Source organism: Panthera leo, chromosome A2, assembly GCF_018350215.1.
Source record: "Panthera leo isolate Ple1 chromosome A2, P.leo_Ple1_pat1.1, whole genome shotgun sequence".
NCBI lineage: Eukaryota > Metazoa > Chordata > Mammalia > Carnivora > Felidae > Panthera > Panthera leo.
Window position 1 is genome coordinate 124,509,396 of NC_056680.1, and position 19,436 is coordinate 124,528,831.

The window sequence follows — 19,436 nt, forward strand, 5'->3', positions numbered from 1 at the left end:
GGCATTTCAAAAGAAGAAAACTAATTTTAAAAACAGGACAAGGGGTACCTGGATGGCTCAGTCAGTTAAGCATCTGACTCTTGATTTCAGCACAGGTCACGATCTCAGGGTGTATGGGATAGAGCCGTGCGTCAGGCTCTGTGCTGATGGTGCAGAGCCTGCTTGGGATTGTCTCTCTCTGTCACCCTCTCTCTCTGACCTCCCCTGCTCATGCTCGTGTTCTCTCTCTCTCAAAATAAATAAATAAACTTAAAAAAATAGATAAAAGATAAAAGCAGAACAAGTGCTCTCTTCTGAAACAGACTTGTTTCAAGAAACAGAAAGAAATATTTTAGTGTCTAATATATATTTTCAAATTTTCAGCAAGATTTAAGACCCCATATTAACAAAACAGGCACTAACGGGCATAAAAAGGAAACCATCAGGAGGCATAAGTATACTCAGAATGTCAAAGTAACAATAACCACATCCTAAAAGAACTCAGAACACAGAACACTGGATGCTGCAGGAAACAAAATCAAACAAATGAGAAACCTTATATAAGAAATTCTCCCAACATCAGAGTAAAAAACTTAAGGAGACGAAAATTATTAATTAATAAGAGAAACAGGGAACAGATTTGGGAGATGTAACTAATGTACATATAATAGGAGTCTTGGAGGGTCTGAATAGAGCAGGCCACTTAGAAGCAAAAAGAGGAGATAAAGAAGAATAAGAAGACAGTCTGCCTGGGCTGAAAAATGACCTGAGTTTTCAATTTAAAGGGTTTATTTATAGAGGAAACACTAATTTTTACAAATCTACAATCAGACAAATACTGGCCAATTTCTGAGTTTCAAAGAAAATATTCTAAAAGCATTTTATCCAGAGAGAAAAAAAGGTAAGTTTCCAACAAAGGGGAGGCAGTGGCACCAGCCTTTATTCCACAGTATTTAAAAGCCAGATGGCAAAGGACAGTTGAAAGGGTCTGGGGGGAAAGACTGCTACCATAATGCTGGCAGATCATCTGGGATAAACAAGAACTCATAAAGCAAAGGATGCACACATCCTTTCCCAGCCAATTACTCAACGTTTACCAACAACCGGGAATAAAGTCAGAACATGATTCTAATAATTGGAAAGACTACAGAAATGAGCAATAAACAGTGAAATGACTAGAATTCAATTTAAATGACTATAGTTGATGTACTGTCATCTTTAACAAAAAATCTTTTGAAAAAGATAAAGAAGATACATGAATAAAAATCTGGATTTAAAACCCCAGATCAGGGGCGCCTGGGTAGTTCAGTTGTTTGAGCATCCGACTTTGGCTTAGGTAATGATCTTGTAGTTTGTGAATTTGAGCCCTGCATGAGGCTTGCTGCTCTCAGAGCATAGCTTGCTTCAGATCTTCTGTCCTCATCTCTCTGTCCCTCCCCCGCTTGTGCACACACACTCTCTCTCTCAAAAATAAATAAAACATTAAAAAAATATCCCAGATCATGTAAACCACAATTATGGATGGAGGGGGAGGGGTAGCACAAAGAAAAATCATATACTAAATATCTCCTATTTTACAAGAAAAGAAAGTATATAGCTTCTGACAATAACAGAAATGTCAATTTTACAATTATGTCTTTTAGAATTTGAAAGCATAATTATTAAAAAGAAATACAGTTAACACTAGAGCAAAGACTTTGGTTTCATAGAAACTATGGTGGGTGCGAAGCTCAACTCACAAATTGTGTGAAGAAAGTACCGATCTCTCCAAACTTCTGCTATCTCATCTACCAAATAGGGATGATAATGGTTCTTTATTATAGGCTTATTTTGACGAGTGACTAAAATCAAGTGTGTAAAGTATATAGCCCACTGCCTGACTGTGGAAGTTCAGCTATAATAAAAGGGGTGGGTGGGGGTAAGGTGATAAATATAACAAAAGAAGAAAAAATAAAATGTAAAGCAAATAGCCGAATTAAACAGTGAGCAGAAATATCAAACATATCAAATTAATCAAACATATCAATTATTACGATACTGAAGAGGGATTACATTTTTCTATTAAAACACAAAGACCTTCAGACAAAATTTTTTAAAAAATACAGATACTCTTGTTATTTTTAAAAAGACAACATCATTATTTACTCAACATAATATGTGAGTATATACTATGTACCGGCCACTGTTCTAGGACCTAGGGATATAGTAGGAAACAAAAGACAAAGCCTCAGACCCATTCAGATATGGGGGCAGCACATTCCAGGCAGAGGCCTGGGCATGCTTAGAGAAAAGTGACCAAGAGGAAGGTACATGAATTCAGAGACAGAACTGAGAAGGTCGGGGCCAGATTCCGTAAGACTTCTCAAGCCATGTCTGGACTGGGATTTTACTATCAATGAGAAGTGAGTCACTGGAGAGCTCTGAGCAAGAGTGATATGGTCCAATTCCCTTTCCTCGACAGTGAAAGTACACCATTCTGACTGGTGTACTAGAAACTGACCTGAGGGCAGTAAGAGTAGAGGTAGAAAGATCAATGAGAAAATTAGTGTAATAATCTAGTAAAGAGATGATAGTGTCTCAGATAAGGGTGGTAGCAATGGAGATGGTAAGGAAGCAGTTGGACTCCTCCGGACATAGTTTGAAAGATTAGCTGACTGTTTGGATGTAGGAAGAGAAAGAAAAAGAGGAGCCAAGGATGACTGCCAGCCTTTTGGCCAGAGCCGTGGAAGGATGTGGTTGCCCACAGCTGAGATGGGAAGGGTAAGGGAAGAGCAGGTGTGGGAGACAATGACTGGGCATCCTGTCTCAGATGTGTGAAATCTGAGAAGCCCTTTATGGGGAGAGGGAAGAGTAAAAGAAATAGCCAGTCAGATCTTTGAATCTTGAGAGGACAGAACCAGAGATGTACATTTAATAGTGATCAGCATATAATATCATGAAACCAGGTCAATTTATCCAGGAAAGAAGTGCAGATTGAGAAAGAGAGGTCCCAGGATGAAGGCCTGGAACACATCACTGTCTAAAGATGGAGGACAAGAGGAAGAACCAACCGGGAGGTGGAGAAAGAATGGCCAATGGAGTAGAATAAAAACCAGAAGAGTGAGAGGTCTTAGAAGCCAAGAGGAAAGTAGGAGAGAATGAACAAGTGTCAAACCTGACTGACAGGACAAGGAAGACGATGACTGAGACTGTCCATTGGATTTAGTGATGGAGAGGTCACCGGTGACCTGGACAAGGGCGGACTGGTGGAGAAGAGGGGGAAAGCCTGAAAGGCAGGGTAGGAAAGACAAAGGGAAGAGAATAGACACAACTCGTAAGGAGCTTTATTATAAGGAGCAGGAAATTGAAAACATCAGTAATTCAAGAGACAAATGGGATCTAGAGATGATTGTCAAATGTCAGGATACTTGATGATGCAAGAGAGAGGGAGTATATTGCTATAGTGACAAAGATTTTTAAAAACTAAAAGGCAAATAAAAGAAAGCAAAAACTTAAAAAGTACAGCAATGTAAGAATAGGCAAAGTAGAATCCAAGACAAAAAGCATTAAATGGGATAGAAATTAATATATATTTCTGATAAACTATGGAACTTAACTAGTTAAACAAGTCTTCCCCGTAAGAGTACTTCACCCAGATGAATTTATGGGGAAGACTGTAAAACTTCCTTGCATTTTTAAACTGATCCCGACTCAAAAGGAACATATTTCAATTCATTTGAACAAACTAGCAGAAACCTGATACCAAAAACTGACAGAAAAGGGAAGAAGAAACAAAGTCAAATCTCTGTTACAAAAATTGATAAAATGTCTTAAAGAAAATAGGAGTAAATTAAATCCAGCAACGGATTACAAGAAAACCAGGTAAAATCCAGACAGGATTTATTCCAGAAATAAACTGATAGCTCCACATAGACAACAGGACTATAATTATTCATATTATTATTTAAAAGTAGAAAAATAGGGGCGCCTGGGTGGCTCAGTCGGTTAAGCGTCCGACTTCAGCTCAGGTCATGATCTCACAGTCCATGAGTTCAAGCCCCGCGTTGAGCTCTTTGCTGACAGCTCAGAGCCTGGAGCCTGCTTCAGATTCTGTGTCTCCCTCTCTCTCTGCCCCTCCCCTGCTCATGCTCTGTCTCTCTCTGTCTCAAAAATAAATAAGAACATTAAAAAAATTTTTTAAGTAGAAAAATAATTAAAATTGTCTCAGATGTTAAAAGATTATTAAATATAAATTCATTTAATATTCAGGACAACAAAAAATTATTTAGGCATAGAAAGGTATTGCCTCAACATGATAAAGAATATCCATCTGAAACCCACTGCCAATGAAAACCATATATGATGATCAAACATTTGAGGCATTGCTAAACAAGTCAAGAACAAGAGAATAATGCCAACTACAACCATTACTTTTCAATAGGGTCTTGGAAATTTTAGTCAGTGTAGTAAAACAAGGAAAAGACATTTTTAAAAGCATAGCTATAAGAAAGAAAAAAGATAAAATTATCATTTTTTTGCAAATTATACAGCAATCTGAGTAGAAAACTCAAGAGACTAAAAGGAAAAATTATTAAAACTCTTTTTTAAGTTTCATCAGAATGGCAGTATGCCCAACACGGATAGGAATCGATAGCTTTTTACAGACTATACTAGGTAGATTCTAATTAAAAATTCTACTTTCAAAAGCAAGCTCTCTCTTCCCAAAAATCTCTCTGGTGCAGTGCCATCCAGTACAAAGGTAGTGTGAGCCATATATGTAATTTTAAATAGTCTAGTTGTCACATTAAAAATAGGTGAAATTAATTTTAATATGTTTAATATGTCCAAAGTATCATTTTTTAAACTTTATTTTGAAAGAGAGAGAGAGAGAGAGAGGGAGAGAGTGTGTGAACAAGCACAAGTGGAAGAAGAGAGAAAGAGAGAGAGAGAAAGAGAGAGAGAGAAAAAATCCCAAGCAGTCTCCAAGCTATCAGCATGGAGCCCGACATGGGGCTTGAACTCACAAGCTGTGAGATCATGACCTGAGCCAAAATCAAGAGTCAGATGCTTAACTGACTGAGCCACCCAGGCACCGCCAAAATATTATTTTAACATATAACAATATTTTAAAACAACTTTTGAGATATTTTCATTCTTTTTTCAAGGAGCCTTCAACATCATAGGGTTTGTTTGTTCTGACAGCACATCTCAATGGGAATAGCCACATTTCAAGTCCTCACCTGACGTCATCTATGGTGACCATCAATGGTCAAGCCATCTATGGTCAAGGGCCATTGATGAAATAGGACAGTGTAGCTCTAGTAGACTTAGCTATGTGCCTAAGAAAATTTGGGGCCTAAGAAAATATGGTTGGGACTTACAAACTTGAAAATCTCAAAACTTCTAAGGAACATAAAAAGACATTTTAGTAAAAGGACAAACATGACATATGCCCAGAAGGAAGTTCCAATACTGTAAAGATACCAATTTTCTCCTCCAACTTATTATATAAATGGAACATAAGCCCGGTCAAATTTCCAATGACTTTTTTGGGGGAAGATCTGACAAAATGATTCCAAAGACTGGAAGCATAAATGCCAAAGAATAGCAAGAAAATTTGAAAATAACAAGTAAAAACGTTTGGAGTTTGCCATATCAGATATCTAAGTATCAGTTTCTTTTTTTTTTTTTTTTTTATAAATTTTTTTTTTAACGTTTATTTATTTTTGAGATAGAGAGAGGCAGAGCATGAACGGGGGAGGGGCAGAGAGAGAGGGAGCCACAGAATCGGAAGCAGGCTACAGGCTCTGAGCCGTCAGCACGGAGCCCGACGCAGGGCTTGAACTCACGGACTGCGAGATCGTGACCTGAGTGAAGTCGGCCGCCCAACCGACTGAGCCACCCAGGCGCCCCTCTAAGTATCAGTTTTTATATATTTTATCAATTTATAAACATTAAAACAATGCAATACTGGAAGTTTGATAAAGAGACTATAAAAACTACTACAGGTAAGAATTTAATATATGATAGGAGGAATTATAAATAAGTGGGAAAGGAATATGTTAGTAAATACATGTATTGGAACCACTTATAAAAAATGTACAGTACACATGTCTATTTTATATCTTACACCAAAATAAATACTGCATGACTTTTTAAGTGAAAAAATAGAAAGCCGTAAGGTGACAGAAGTCTGTAGTTGAACATTTACATATTTATATAATTCTGAAGTAGGGGGCCTCTTAATAGAAATCATAAAGTAAAAGAAAAACAGATTGGTGATAAAATACTCTATCAAAAACATTTAAAAAGCTAATTTCAAACTGGTAAAATGGGTCCAGTATACATAAACAATAAAAATACTAATACACACTAAATATTATATATAAAATACTAAAAATACTATTACATAAGTAGCTTGCATAGATCAGTAAGAGAAAAAATGAACAATACAAAAGAAAAAAGAGAGGGTTAATGACAAACAGGCCAACTTACAAAAGAAAGGACAAATTTTCACCTATCAAATTGGCAAAGATGAAAAGACAGTGATTATGTTTGACAAAGGTACAAGAAATGGGCACTCTTGACCATGACATGGACAATCATTCTTGAGGGAAATTTGGCAGTATGTATGAAAAGCGTTAAAAACATGTGTATCTTTCCCTTTTTCTGAGGTACCTAGACTAAGCAAATTCACAGAGACAGAAAGTAGAACAGATATTACCAGGGGCTGAGGGAGGACCAATGGGGAGCTAGTAGTGAATGAATACAGACCTTCTGATTGGGATGATGGAAACATTCTAGAAATGTATAATGGTGATGGTTGCACAACACTGTGAATATACGTAATGCCACTGAATTCTATACTCAAAAATGATTAAAATGGCAAACTTTAGGTTGCAATGTTACCACAATTTTTAAAAGGTTTTCCATTGCATGACTATAAACATTCATTAAACCATGTTTCTACTATTGAATATTTAGGTTTTTCCCAAATTTTTAACAATTAAAAAATATGATTAAAACTTAGACCCAGTATTTTCATTTGTTAGGATTTATCCTATGATAATAATGAAGGATATGGGTAAAGATATGTATTTTCCTCCTGGCCCTGTTTATAATAATAGAAAGTGGGAAATGTAAATAACTAATATATACAATTGGTCAAATAAATGATCACACACAGTGGAAAATTAGGCAGCTATTGAAAAGTATACTACAGACAAACATCTACTGATATTAAGGGGAAATGATTAAAAACAGTATGTATGTAAACTTTAAAGGAAGTAAATGCATAGGAAAGTACCTGGAAGAATATATAAATTTTTGTTAGCAGTATTACCACTGAGTGAATGGGATTTGTTACATATTTATGCTTTTTTTTCTTGTTAGTATTTTTCTGCAATGAGCATGAACTCTCTTTGAAAAAAAAAACTAATAAAAGAAACTTAATTTTGAAGAAATCATTTAGTAACCCTCCCAGTTATTTCTCCTTTCTCAGAGGTAACACTGTGCTTTCACTTACTATACAAAGTGCCCCCCCCCCAAAGAAAACATCAGCTTGACAGATTGTTTATTATTATCTGACAGACCAGCAGGTATTTCTTTCCCTGAACTAAATAACTATGAATGTGGTTATATGAAGAAATCCCTAGGGCACCTGGGTGGCTCAGTTGGTTAAGTATCCAACTTCTACTCAGGTCATGATCTCACGGCTTATGAGTTCGAGCCCCACGTCAAGCTCTATGCTGACAGCTCAGAGGCTCCAGGCTTTGGATTCTGTGTCTCCCTCTCTCTCTGCTCCTCCCCTGCTCACGCTCAGTCTCTCTCTCTCTCTCAAAAATAAATACACATTTAAAAAAATAAAAAAATAAGAAATCCCTTTGGGCTTTTGTTTGCTTCTAAGCTGTGCAAAGTATCCAATGAAAATACTTTCTACTTTTGCTAAAGAGGTGGGTTTCCTTTTAGAAATGAGGGAGATGCTGTCACTGAGGAGTAATGCTACATGTGAAGCATGTTAGACATTCAAGTATCTGACCGGAACCTAGTAAAATTGAGAGCAAGAAAACCGTAATGCCTTATACAGTATCCCAAAAGCATATGCAACTGTAGAAGAAATAATATTATAATAGAGGTATATAGCAAACAGATCCAGTCCCAAAGGCGTTTTTGTTTGGGTGTCCCATATAGTAGTTGTAAATCTAGAACAGGAAACTTAAAATAATTAAGATCACATATTTATAACATCATATTCGATTAGGTTAGAAAAGTGCAATTTCTGTCATCATGTCATAAAAAGATGTGTTTTTCTCTCAGATCTCTTATAAAGAAAAGTCTCCTCTATTGTTACAGATAGGGCTGTTTTCAATCAGTTACAAGGAGCAATTCAATTACTAGATGGTTTAGTGCAGTAACTGACTCCAGACTAATTTAATTTCTTTAGGTCTCTAAAGATCAATTGATCTGATTTGACCCATCCCCAAAGGCTGTTTAGGGAAAATTCAGACTTAAATACCTGGAAATGAAATCCAAAACCTTGGCCAATTTCACACTAGTTAGGTCATCTTGCAAACTTTCAGCTGGTCACAGAAGATGCTCTTTTTGCTCTCAGACCATTGAAAGCTACTCAGCTTCACGTTCATGTGACTGCTCCCCACATCAGGATGCTTATTCAATAAGTGGAAAATGTGCCTGCATGTATTATTAAATCTGCTGTTCTAAAGGGCAGTCAGTCTGGGGACTCACATCTCGTGAGTGCACGTGCAACTAAGAGGCTATTTTTACTCTAGGAGTAGTTTATTAAGACTACTAAAGTACATTTAGATGGGGCAAAAAAATAACAATATAATTATTTCATATTTTTATATTTATAAGGTATTTCATAAATGTTATCTTACTTGATTCTCATAACAAACCTCTGAAGTGAGCAGGGTTATTGTTCCCATAGGAAACAGACTCAGAGGCTAGGAGACTTCTCCAGGATCACTGTGCCAGTAAAAGGCAGAGCTGGGAGTCTAACTGATGAGTTTGTCACCCAGTATATTATACCCATCCCTTGATTTGAGACAGAAGATAGGGCACACACTACAAAAACACACCACTACGGCCCCACTGAGCCACTGTCTTCATTCTTACCTGCTACCCGACTTAAACAGACAAGTTCACTTATGATTCCACCTGTACACATCTCCTTTGCATAAGTGCCTCTGGCGTTCCAGAAACAAATGAAAAAGGTCACGCTTGAATGAGAGCAGCCTTTGCAAATGGATTCATTTGTCACCCACACTGCTGATGCTACATTCTCACTGACTTCAGTCTCAAGGCCTATCTGCTTGCCTTTGTCCCACCTAATTAGAGAGCTACCCACTTGGAGTCTCTCTGCAGTTTGCAATGGATTTTCTTTTCTTTTCTTTAAAAAAAATTTTTTTTAATGTTTATTTATTTTTGACAGGGAGAGAGAGAGAGAGAGCGAGCATGAGTGGGGGAGGGGCAGAGAGAGAGGGAGACACAGAATCCGAAGCAGGCTCCAGGCTCTGAGCTGTCAGCGCAGAGCCCAACGAGGGGCTTGAACTCACGGACCGCGAGATCATGACCTGAGACGAAGTCGGACGCTTAACTGACTGAGCCACCCAGGCGCCCATGCAATGGATTTTCAACCACAAGCTCAATTTTCTTTCCCTGATCTCAGCACCCACAGCCACTTGTCAAGCTCCCCAACCACTTAATGTCTCTCTTTTACTCAAATCCCATAGCACTTGCCCCACTTTCAGCCTATCCTGCTGGCTTCTCCACCTCCCCACTGAGTCTCTATATCTGTTTCTCCAACTCAAAACCACCCACCCCCCATGCTCTGCCACTCGGGAAGGCTGAGGGAAGGATCAGAAAGATGTTGTTAAAATGTGTAATTAGTTCTTCATCTGCAATTGCCAGGACAGGTTGGAAAGAAGTGCGGAGGTCAGGAGACGTGACCATGTGGTAGGTAACACAGGGTGTGACAGAAACGTGTAGCAGTTAGTAGGGAAATCGCACAAAGATTTGGAGGTAAATTAAACCTAAAGGCTGGTGGTGAGGGTACACCACCTGTCAAAGACTTCAGGCCACATGAAAGAATAAGTTCAGAAGATAAAAAAGGTCTAAAGATCTAACGTGTAACATGGTGACTAGAGTTGATAACACTTTTTGTATAATTGAAATCTGCAAAGAGAGGAGAACTTAAATGTTCTCATACAAAAAAAAGAAGTACAGAAAGTTACATAGTAGGTGTAAGAGTTACAAATAATCAGGTTGAAAAATCTTCTCCCTATAAAAAACACACATTTTTTTTGACATTCCTATGGGCAAGCTATGGATCTCATTATAGTCATTACTCATCACATAGATGGCCTCGCAATGTGTGAACCATTTCAATTAAGTAAAAAGTGAAGTTCCAGGCACACGATTGTCACTTGTCTTCTTAAAGGTCCTGAGATCTGATGTCTCTCCTACAACATAGACTCAGTCTACACCATAGGTAAAATATGTGCCTTGAGTTAAATTAGATCTCCTTGCTTCGACATTCCAAACTACTCATATTCTTCATGCTAGCAAATATGTCCACTTCAGAAGGCAAAGGCTATCAAAATTCCATTTCTCTACAGATTGCCACTCGAGACATGAAGCTTAGTATCATCAAAAGGATTGAGTCATTGATAACGAAGAAACCCTATTTTTTACAGTTGAGTAAATGTCCCAACCAAAAAAAACACTTCCTTGGAAATAGCACAGAGCAGACGCAGACATAGCAGCTGTCAAAGCTTAAGCAGCTGCATATCTAAGGGTTTATAGGTGGAAGGGGAAGTGGGGTGGCGAATCGGAGACTATCTACAGCAAGGTTATGGTTCTTTGGCGTTGAAAGGAGTGTGTTCCTACAAACTCGCTCTTTTTTTTTTTTTATCTTATCTGGACAAAAAAGTAAACAGAAAATTCTCATTACCTCTCAATGTCAGTGAGCCTGGAGGAGTCCCGGAATCCTTTGGCAAAAGGGTTGCTATCTATTTTCAGCTTGGTTATCTGGAAAGGAATGAATGGGCAACAAGACAGTATCATTTCCGAGGTTTGAGTTTGTTTTGTTCATTTTCCATGCCACCCCAAGAAAACTTAACGTCTCTCAGGACCGTGGGAAGGGTGGAAAGTGACAGAGAAGTTCGCAGGAGGGATGGATCACAGCCGAGTGGGACAGCTGATCAGGGAAGGCCTCAGAGAGGAGGGACTTGGAGACCGGCTGGTCCTGGAGAACAGGCTGAAGGTCAACGTATAGAGACAAATGGTGGGGGTGGAGCTTTGTGAACACTGTGGCTGCTCTGTGAAGTATTGAAGAGGGCAGGGAGTGAGGGAGCTGTCTAGGCCAGCACTGGTGGGTGATGGGGAATAGAAACAAGAGTGTTGCCTCATGCTGAGTTGGCAGCATCATTTGTGAATCCTATAGGCACATACATATACCACAATGGATGCAAAGATAAAATGGCCAATAATAGCTTCATGTTCAATACTAGATTGAAATCCATGACATAAATACATGATATAAAGCTTTCAGAGTATAATTTACCCCTGCTCCCCTTTCCATCTGACCAAATTAGAATCAGTCTTTTGTTATCCTCCCGTACAATGCTATTTATAGACTCCGTGCTTACACAGGGAAAAAAAAAAAATTCCCTAATAAGAATCATAGTCTGAAGTCCTGAGTACCTACAATGTCCTAGTCATAATTCCCACAGTATTAATATTAATGTAAAAAGATCCATTAAATCGTATGTACTGTCCATCCAAAGAAATAGACATCAGGTTAAGAAGCAAAAAAATAAAAGAAACACCGATTAAAAGATACCTGACTTGTAAAATTCATGATTAGAGCCGAAAAGAACCCAGGAGGACCAGGACACGGCTAATAGATATCTGAATTAGAACCACAGACACCTTTAAACAGAGTCATAGGCCATTGGTATCAAAACAAGAACCCATGTAAATCTTTAGAGAGAAATGCACAAAACAGTCTTAACCTGAAGAAAAAGTTACAATTGAGGCACATCCTCCTCGTAAGCACTAAACAACAATCAAAATAACCTGAAATACTCTTATGCCAAAATGCAACTATTCCTCTGATCAGAGTGTATCCGCTGTTCATTTTAAATAACACCTAGGGGTGCCTGGGTGGCTCAGTCGGTTAAGCGTCCGACTTCAGCTCAGGTCACGATCTCACGGTCCGTGAGTTCGAGCCCCGTGTCGGGCTCTGGGCTGATGGCTCAGAGCCTGGAGCCTGCTTCCGATTCTGTGTCTCCCTCTCTCTCTGCCCCTCCCCCGTTTATGCTCTGTCTCTCTCTGTCTCAAAAATAAATAAACGTTAAAAAAAAAAAAAATTAAAAATAAATAAATAAATAAATAACACCTAAAGAATTGCTTTTTTTCATTACAAAAGAAAGGCATTTGTTTCCATTTTGAGTTTTCTAAGTATGAACTAACCAATGTACAAGCTGCAAAGAAGCTGTTTGCCTCACGTAAACTAGAACTTCCTGCACTATCCTATTCAGAGACTGCACTGCTCTGCCGTGAACACTGGCAGGATATAAGATTGATCATTGGATACTATTAAGTCTTAAGAGTACTCGACAATATCTCACAAATGTTCATTTTTAGCCTTTTCACACTTGTGCAGCCAAAAAAAAAAATTACTAATTTCCTTTTCAGCTTAGTTAATGGACATTGGTAAATAAGGAAGGAAATAAGAAAACTGTTCTTAGTGAATAACAACAGCTAATTTAAGTTTGCATATAAAGAAATAGCCAGGACCTCTGAGGTTGCCTGGTTGATGGCCACCCAGGGTTCATACAGAACCTTCTCTACCTCTCCACCACCACTTCCATAGCCATGGATTTCTCAAGGGTCAAGTCTGTGTCAGTCCTATTTTCAGAGTAGGATTTAGGTTTGGGCTTTTGTTTGTTTGTTTTATTTTTGTTTGGGGGGGGGGCAAGTGAGCAAAGGGCAGAGAGAGAAAGAGAGGAGAGAGAGAATCTCACAAGGGGCAGGGAGAGAGAAAGAGAGAAAGGGAGAAGTGGGGCTCACCCTGAAGTGGGGCTCGAGCTCACCCAATGCAGGGCTGGAACGCACAAACCGTGAGATCGTGACCTGAGCTGAAGCCGGATGCTTAACCGACTGAACGACCCAGACGCCCCAGGATTTAATTTTCAGGATGAAGGAGAAATTTTTTATTTGTTTGAAATAAACTGTAAATATCCTCTAAAGCACAAGCAACTCCAATGTTCTAAAAACACCAACAAGAGTTTTAAATCCTCAGATAGGAGCTATGTCTCTTTCTACTGAATAATTGTAAGTTAAAACGCTTTCTATTTCCAAAGTGCCTTATAGTTCACGAAAATGCTTTCACAATCATTCATCAACACATCTTTAATGAGGACCGATTACCTATCCTGTACTATGCTAAATGTTGGATCGTGCAAAACTGAAGAACACATGGTCCCTGCCCTAACGGAGCTTAAAATTCCAAGGCACAAAGCAGAGGGATACATAGCTTCCCAGAACAGACGGTGACTTACAGGCCACTAAAGATGGTGGCACCATAGTCACTGAAGTGCTAGTGATGTTAAGGGTGAACCAAACCCAGATGAAAATTTCAAACCAAAACTGTGAGGTAGGACAGTAAAGGCTTCCTTCAGGCTCAAGTCCTATAACCTAATGAATAAATTTTTTTTTAATGTTTATTTATTTATTTTTTTAATATATGAAATTTACTGTCAAATTGGTTTCCATACAACACCCAGTGCTCATCCCAAAAGGTGCCCTCCTCAATACCCATCACCCACCCTCCCCTTCCTCCCACCCCCCCATCAACTCTCAGTTGAATAAATTTTTAAAGTGAATAAAGTTTTATGGAGACAATGGCAGATATCTGATGGAAAAGCTAATTTTGAAAGAAGTTCTTTTACAACCATTCCAAATGTGACTACCAAGCTTTGTTTGAGTCTTCACAAACTAATAGAAAGTATGATCTATCTGGCATAATGAGTAAAAAAGGCTGTTGATCTGCTTTGTCCCTGTAAAGGATTTTAAAAATTATATTCGCTCTTCTTCATTATTTTCAAAAGGTAAAGACTAGTGGCTCAGAATGTGATGACTGTCGTAGAGAATAAATACTCTCAGCATGTGTGTGTTGTTCGAGTGATACGTCACCATATCTCATATTACTGCCATGACTCTGAAGAAGTGAATCACATTCAACAGGTGTTCAGATTTCTTTGGGATTTTCTTTCAGTATTAGAATTTTATTTTATTTTATTTTATTTTTAAATGTTTATTTATTTTTGAGAGAGAGAGAGAGAGCACGAGGAGGGGAGGGGCAGAGAGAGAAGGGGACAGAGGATCCAAAGCAGGTTCTGTGCGGATAGCCTGATGCGGGGCTCAAACTCAAGAACCGTGAGATCATGACCTGAGCTGAAGTCATAAGCTTAACCAACTGAGCCACCCAGGCACCCCAGAATTTTCTAGTTCCAACATCTTTTCACTCCCTCTTTCGTAATCCCCAGGCAGATCAATGGTAGCTTTTTTCTTCACATTTTGATAGGATTTCAAAAGTACAGGAAAGATTCAAGAATAGTACAAGGCACTCTCATACACCTAGATTTACCAATTGGTTATAGCAACGATTTGACTTTAGTGTGCTAATTAGAAAAGGGGCTCAAGACAATAACCAGCTATTTACTTTTCTCTCTAGACCATTTATCGAATTTCAGGGAAAATAATCGCTTTTGGAAGTCAGAAGGAAAAAAGCTGAATCGATGTCTAATTACTAAAATTGTATGGGGGCCCTGGATTACCACTACAATCCTGAACAGGTTTTATTAAGACCTGATTAGCAGCACAAGGACTAGGAGTTAAATTTCCTAATGCATCCACCGTGTCCACAGTGGGTATCACTGGTCTCTGAGTTTGCTGGGGTGTTAACAATAAGACCCCAGAAATGTCTGTTGAAGTTTGCTTCAAGAACAAGCAATCAGAAATACGATTTCATCTTTTTGCCAGTGATGGGCTAGCAAAACTCTTCTTGGATTGACACAAATAGCATTTCATTTTGTTTTCTAATTTTAAAATAAAATAATTTTTAAATAGCAAGATTTTAACATTCTAGGTAATCATGCATTTTTAAAAGGTCATGCATAGATTTTATTCCATGGATATTCCAATAAAAACGAGTAGTTACATCGAAAGACATTTGTTTCTGAAGATAGAGTTGTACACCCCTTTGTGAAATTTGTGATAACTGAAAAAGTTATACCATCCAAGAACTGATTAGAGAAAGGACTTGAGTTACAGACGGTGATCTAAGCTGGACATCATTTCATTTGTTCTCTAACACAGAATCCCTGCCACCACATGCAACACTGTTGAACAATACCATCCATGTCGAGGGTAATACTACAAAAGGGTCCCAAAATAGTGATCAAACATAATACATTCGAAATAAAATGAAACTACAGGTATAGTTTATAGTTCAAAAACAAATTTTAAAAGCAGCAACGTTTTTCATTTTGTGAGGAAAAGCATTAAAGGGCAGGCTTCCTGCAGTCTGGTGGGTGCCTGCATTTATGCAAATCGCTGACTACTTCAGGCCAGAATATACTGCTGTTTCTTCACCTGTTATCTTAATAGAATACATTTCTTTTTTTGTAAGTAGGATTCTTGCCCAGTGCAGAGCCCATTCCATGGCTTGAACTCATGACCCTGAGATCAAAACCTAAGCTGAGACCAAGGGTCGAACGCTGACCCGAATGAGTCCCTCAGACACCCCAAACATAATGCATATCTTAACCAAGAAAAATTCACTCTTTTAACATCTCCTTTATCTATAGATAATAAATGTATGCAGAACTGAAGAGCAGATTTTGACACAGCCAGCTGCACCAAGGAGAAGGGGACCTTTCCCAGTGGTTACTACTCCATGTGATATCACTGGACTCTGAATCCAGCTGGCCCTCAGAGACCATTTCTCCAACTATCAGGAAAAGATCTGTCCAAAGGCATTTTAAAAATGAAACCTGACCTACACTTCAACTCTACGGCAATGGTCTGCCTGCTCAAAAACAATGTATGACCTTTAAATCTTAAATTATAAAATAGTTTGTTGAAAGTGTAATGTATTTAGGTTTTATCTAATAACGTAAGGAAATGCAATCATTTCCTCACGAAAACTGGAGGGAAAAAAAACAACAAAAACTGTCCCATTTTCATTACTTACAAATAAAACTACCAGCCACAATACAGGAGAAGCTTTTTCACAAATTCTGTTGAAAACTGATTTCACTTTTAATAGATATAAAAGTAACAGTGCTATCTAAAGAGATACAAAGGTGAGCCTCAGTGTGAACTTCTAAATCTCTCTCTTCTTTCTATTCTTTGTGCACAAAAAATTCTAATACTTATCCTAAGTACATGTTTATTTCCTATATATTTACTTTATTGTATATCTGCTGTAGGGAAATAGTACACAAGCATGGGATAGCTGTGAAAATGCAGTAGATGTGGGTAGGCTTGAGAAAGAATCAAGGATAACTTTAGAAAATTGCTTAAGACTAAGGAAAACATTAACCCCCAGACTGATTTATTCATCCCACATGTGTTTATTGAACACATGAATTTTGATTGGTCTTGTGAGGTTTATGAACCATTTACAAAACTGGCTTATTAGTATACCAAATTAAAATCTTCCACTATTACCTGAATTTCAAATATATACATGGCATGGGAATTATGGTTTAGCAGTACATGTAAAGAAATAAACTCAGACACAGCAGGATCTATTGAAAAAATTCGTTCTGAATTTAATCACTCCTATTAAAGGTTATTTAGCAATGAAGTGATATACTAATCACATTAATATTTATACTTTATGATGCAGTGAATGATAGCTAGGAACTGGTGAATGGATTTTAAGCCCACTTATAATCTCAATTAGAAATAAACATTTGCAAGATGAAAAACTAGTGTCAGGATGTGTGTTTATTAGTATCTTAGTCTATTTTAATGTATTTTACAAATTCATTGTCCAAACCTTAACACTGTCAATGGTCATTTCCTTGGGCTTGCAATGCCAATAAAAAGGAGAACCTCAGTTTTTTTCATCTACAAAATGGGTCTCATGGGGTCTTCTCCAGGAGACGAGTGTCAGAATTAAACGAGATACTGAGAAAAAAAGAGATTTTTTTAATTTAAATTAAAACGAATAAACCCAAACCATGAACTGTAGTTGGATCCTAGTTAAGAGGGGGTAAATGAAAAATTATAAATTTTTATAACAAATTACAAATTTGTTGGTCCATCCTGGAAATTTTAGTATGAACTGAATTTTAGAAGATATTAAGGAATAATTCTTATTAATTTTCTCAGCTGTGATAAAGATACTGTGCTTACAAAAATAATATTCTTATTGTCAGTATATACTTGTAGAAGTATTTACAGGGAAAGTATCATGACGTATTCAACTTAGTTTCAAATGATTGAAGGGAGGAGGAAAGTACATACAGAGAAACAGGGCAGGTGAGGTCCAGCAAATTTAGCAAAATGTTAAGTGCTGAATCTGGGTGCAGAATACATGAGGTTCATTTTACCATTTATTTAACTTTTGGATATTTGGGGGATTTTTTTAGTCTTTTTTTAAATTAACATACAGTATAATATTAGTTTCAAGTGTATGATATAGTCATTCAACATTTCCATACAATAGCCGGGGCTCATCACAGCAAGTGCACTCCTTAAGCCCCATCACCTATTTAACTCAGATCCTGACCCACCTCCCCTCAGGTAACCACCCAGTTTGTTCTCTATAATTAAGAATCAATGTTTTGGGGCGCCTGAGTGGCTCAGTTGGTTGGGCGTCCGACTTCAGCTCAGGTCATGATCTCACACTCCATGAGTTCGAGTCCCGCATTGGGCTCTATGCTGACAGCTCAGAGCCTGGAGCCTGCTTCAGATTCTGTGTGTCCCTCTCTCTCTGCCCTTTCCCCTGCTCATGCTCTCTCTCTGTCTCAAAAATCAATAAAAACATTTACAAATTTTTTTAAATAAAAAAAAAGAATCTGTTTCTTGGTTGGTCTCTTGGTTTTTGTTTGTTTCTTAAATTCCATACATGAGTGGAATAGTATGGTATTTGTCTTTCTCTGACTGACTTCTTTCACTTAGCATAGTACTCTCTAGTTCCATCCATGTCATTACAAATGGCAAAGTTTCATTCTTTTCATTCTTTTTATTCCATTTTATACATATATATGTATATATATGTATATTCATCAACTGATGAATGGGTAAAGAATGTATATGTGTATATATAGATATCCACACATATAACATCTTCTTTATCCATTCATTAGTCAATGGACACTTGGGCTGTTTCCATTAATTTGGCTATTGTAGACAATGCTGCTATAAACATTGGGGTGCATGTATCTCTTTGAATTAGTATTTTTGTATTCTTTGGGTAAACATCACTGTTGAGTATTTGAAAATTTTTCTAAATAGGAAGTTCAGTGGAAAACAATTAAATGAGAGAGTGTCATTAAAGTGTCTGGCTCCTATTAGCTGTTAGTTTAGGATGATTACTATGTCATTACACTAGCTGCTCTACAGAGTGAACAGTGCCCTGCACGCAGCAGGTAAGTAGTGAGAACTTCCTGAAAAGAAATTTAAAAAATTAACATAAAGAGTTGAAATCCTCTCAAAAGGATGTCTCCGAGTCCATGAGGGTCACAAGCTGAGAGGAAATAAAGTTCTGCTTTCTTGGGGACACCGGGCACCTAAAGCTTAGAGGTTAAGAACACTGACCTTTGAGTCTAACCCCTTGGACTTAAATCTGTGGTGGGAGCAGTAAGGTCACCTTGGATGAATTATTTAATCCCACGCCTCAATTTTCCCAGCTGTAAATGTAACATAAAAATAGTTTGTTCCTATTTCGTAATATCCTTGTGAAGATTAACTAGGACAATGCACTTTAAGTGGTGCCCTGCACACAGTAAGTACCCAAATACTAGTTATTATTATAATTATGTAGGTAAAACCTCCTATCCCATTGTACCATGATCTGAGAGGTGCTACCAGTATTTATGCAGGATTGCTCCTTCACCTACTAAACTGAATCTATGGTGTTATTCTTAGAAACTTCCCTTCAATTTTCTTCAGTTTGTAAGTTTCACTAAAAGCCCACAATTTACCTATTCTTGCTTTGGTTTTCTTTACAGAGAATTCTGATAAAAGCAATGAAGTTTTCACATGACAAGTCTCTATTTGAGTCTCAAACATCAATGGGTTTCTTGTAGTAGTACAAATCTAATGTTTTATAGTACAAATGCTACAAATTCAATGTGTGTAAAGTGAATGTTTCAGGAATGCTTTCCAAATCTATGATATCCATATTACACGTGTCCTCAAATAAAACCTAGTAT

At 37.7% G+C, this 19,436-nt stretch overlaps 1 protein-coding gene and 1 long non-coding RNA gene across 2 annotated transcripts in view; one reads left to right on the forward strand and one right to left on the reverse strand.

The window, feature by feature from the left end:
- The window catches only part of TBX20 (T-box transcription factor 20), a 56,407-nt gene that overhangs the window by 21,893 nt on the left and 15,078 nt on the right, over nt 1–19,436 (reverse strand). The window contains exon 6 of the mRNA XM_042927622.1: nt 10,931–11,007. Within this exon, the coding sequence (XP_042783556.1) occupies nt 10,931–11,007 (77 nt within the window). The remainder of the gene's footprint in view (nt 1–10,930; nt 11,008–19,436) is intronic.
- Nucleotides 504–16,261, forward strand: LOC122213525. Its single transcript, XR_006199559.1, has 2 exons — nt 504–880; nt 15,855–16,261. It is a non-coding gene; the product is annotated as an uncharacterized LOC122213525 (long non-coding RNA).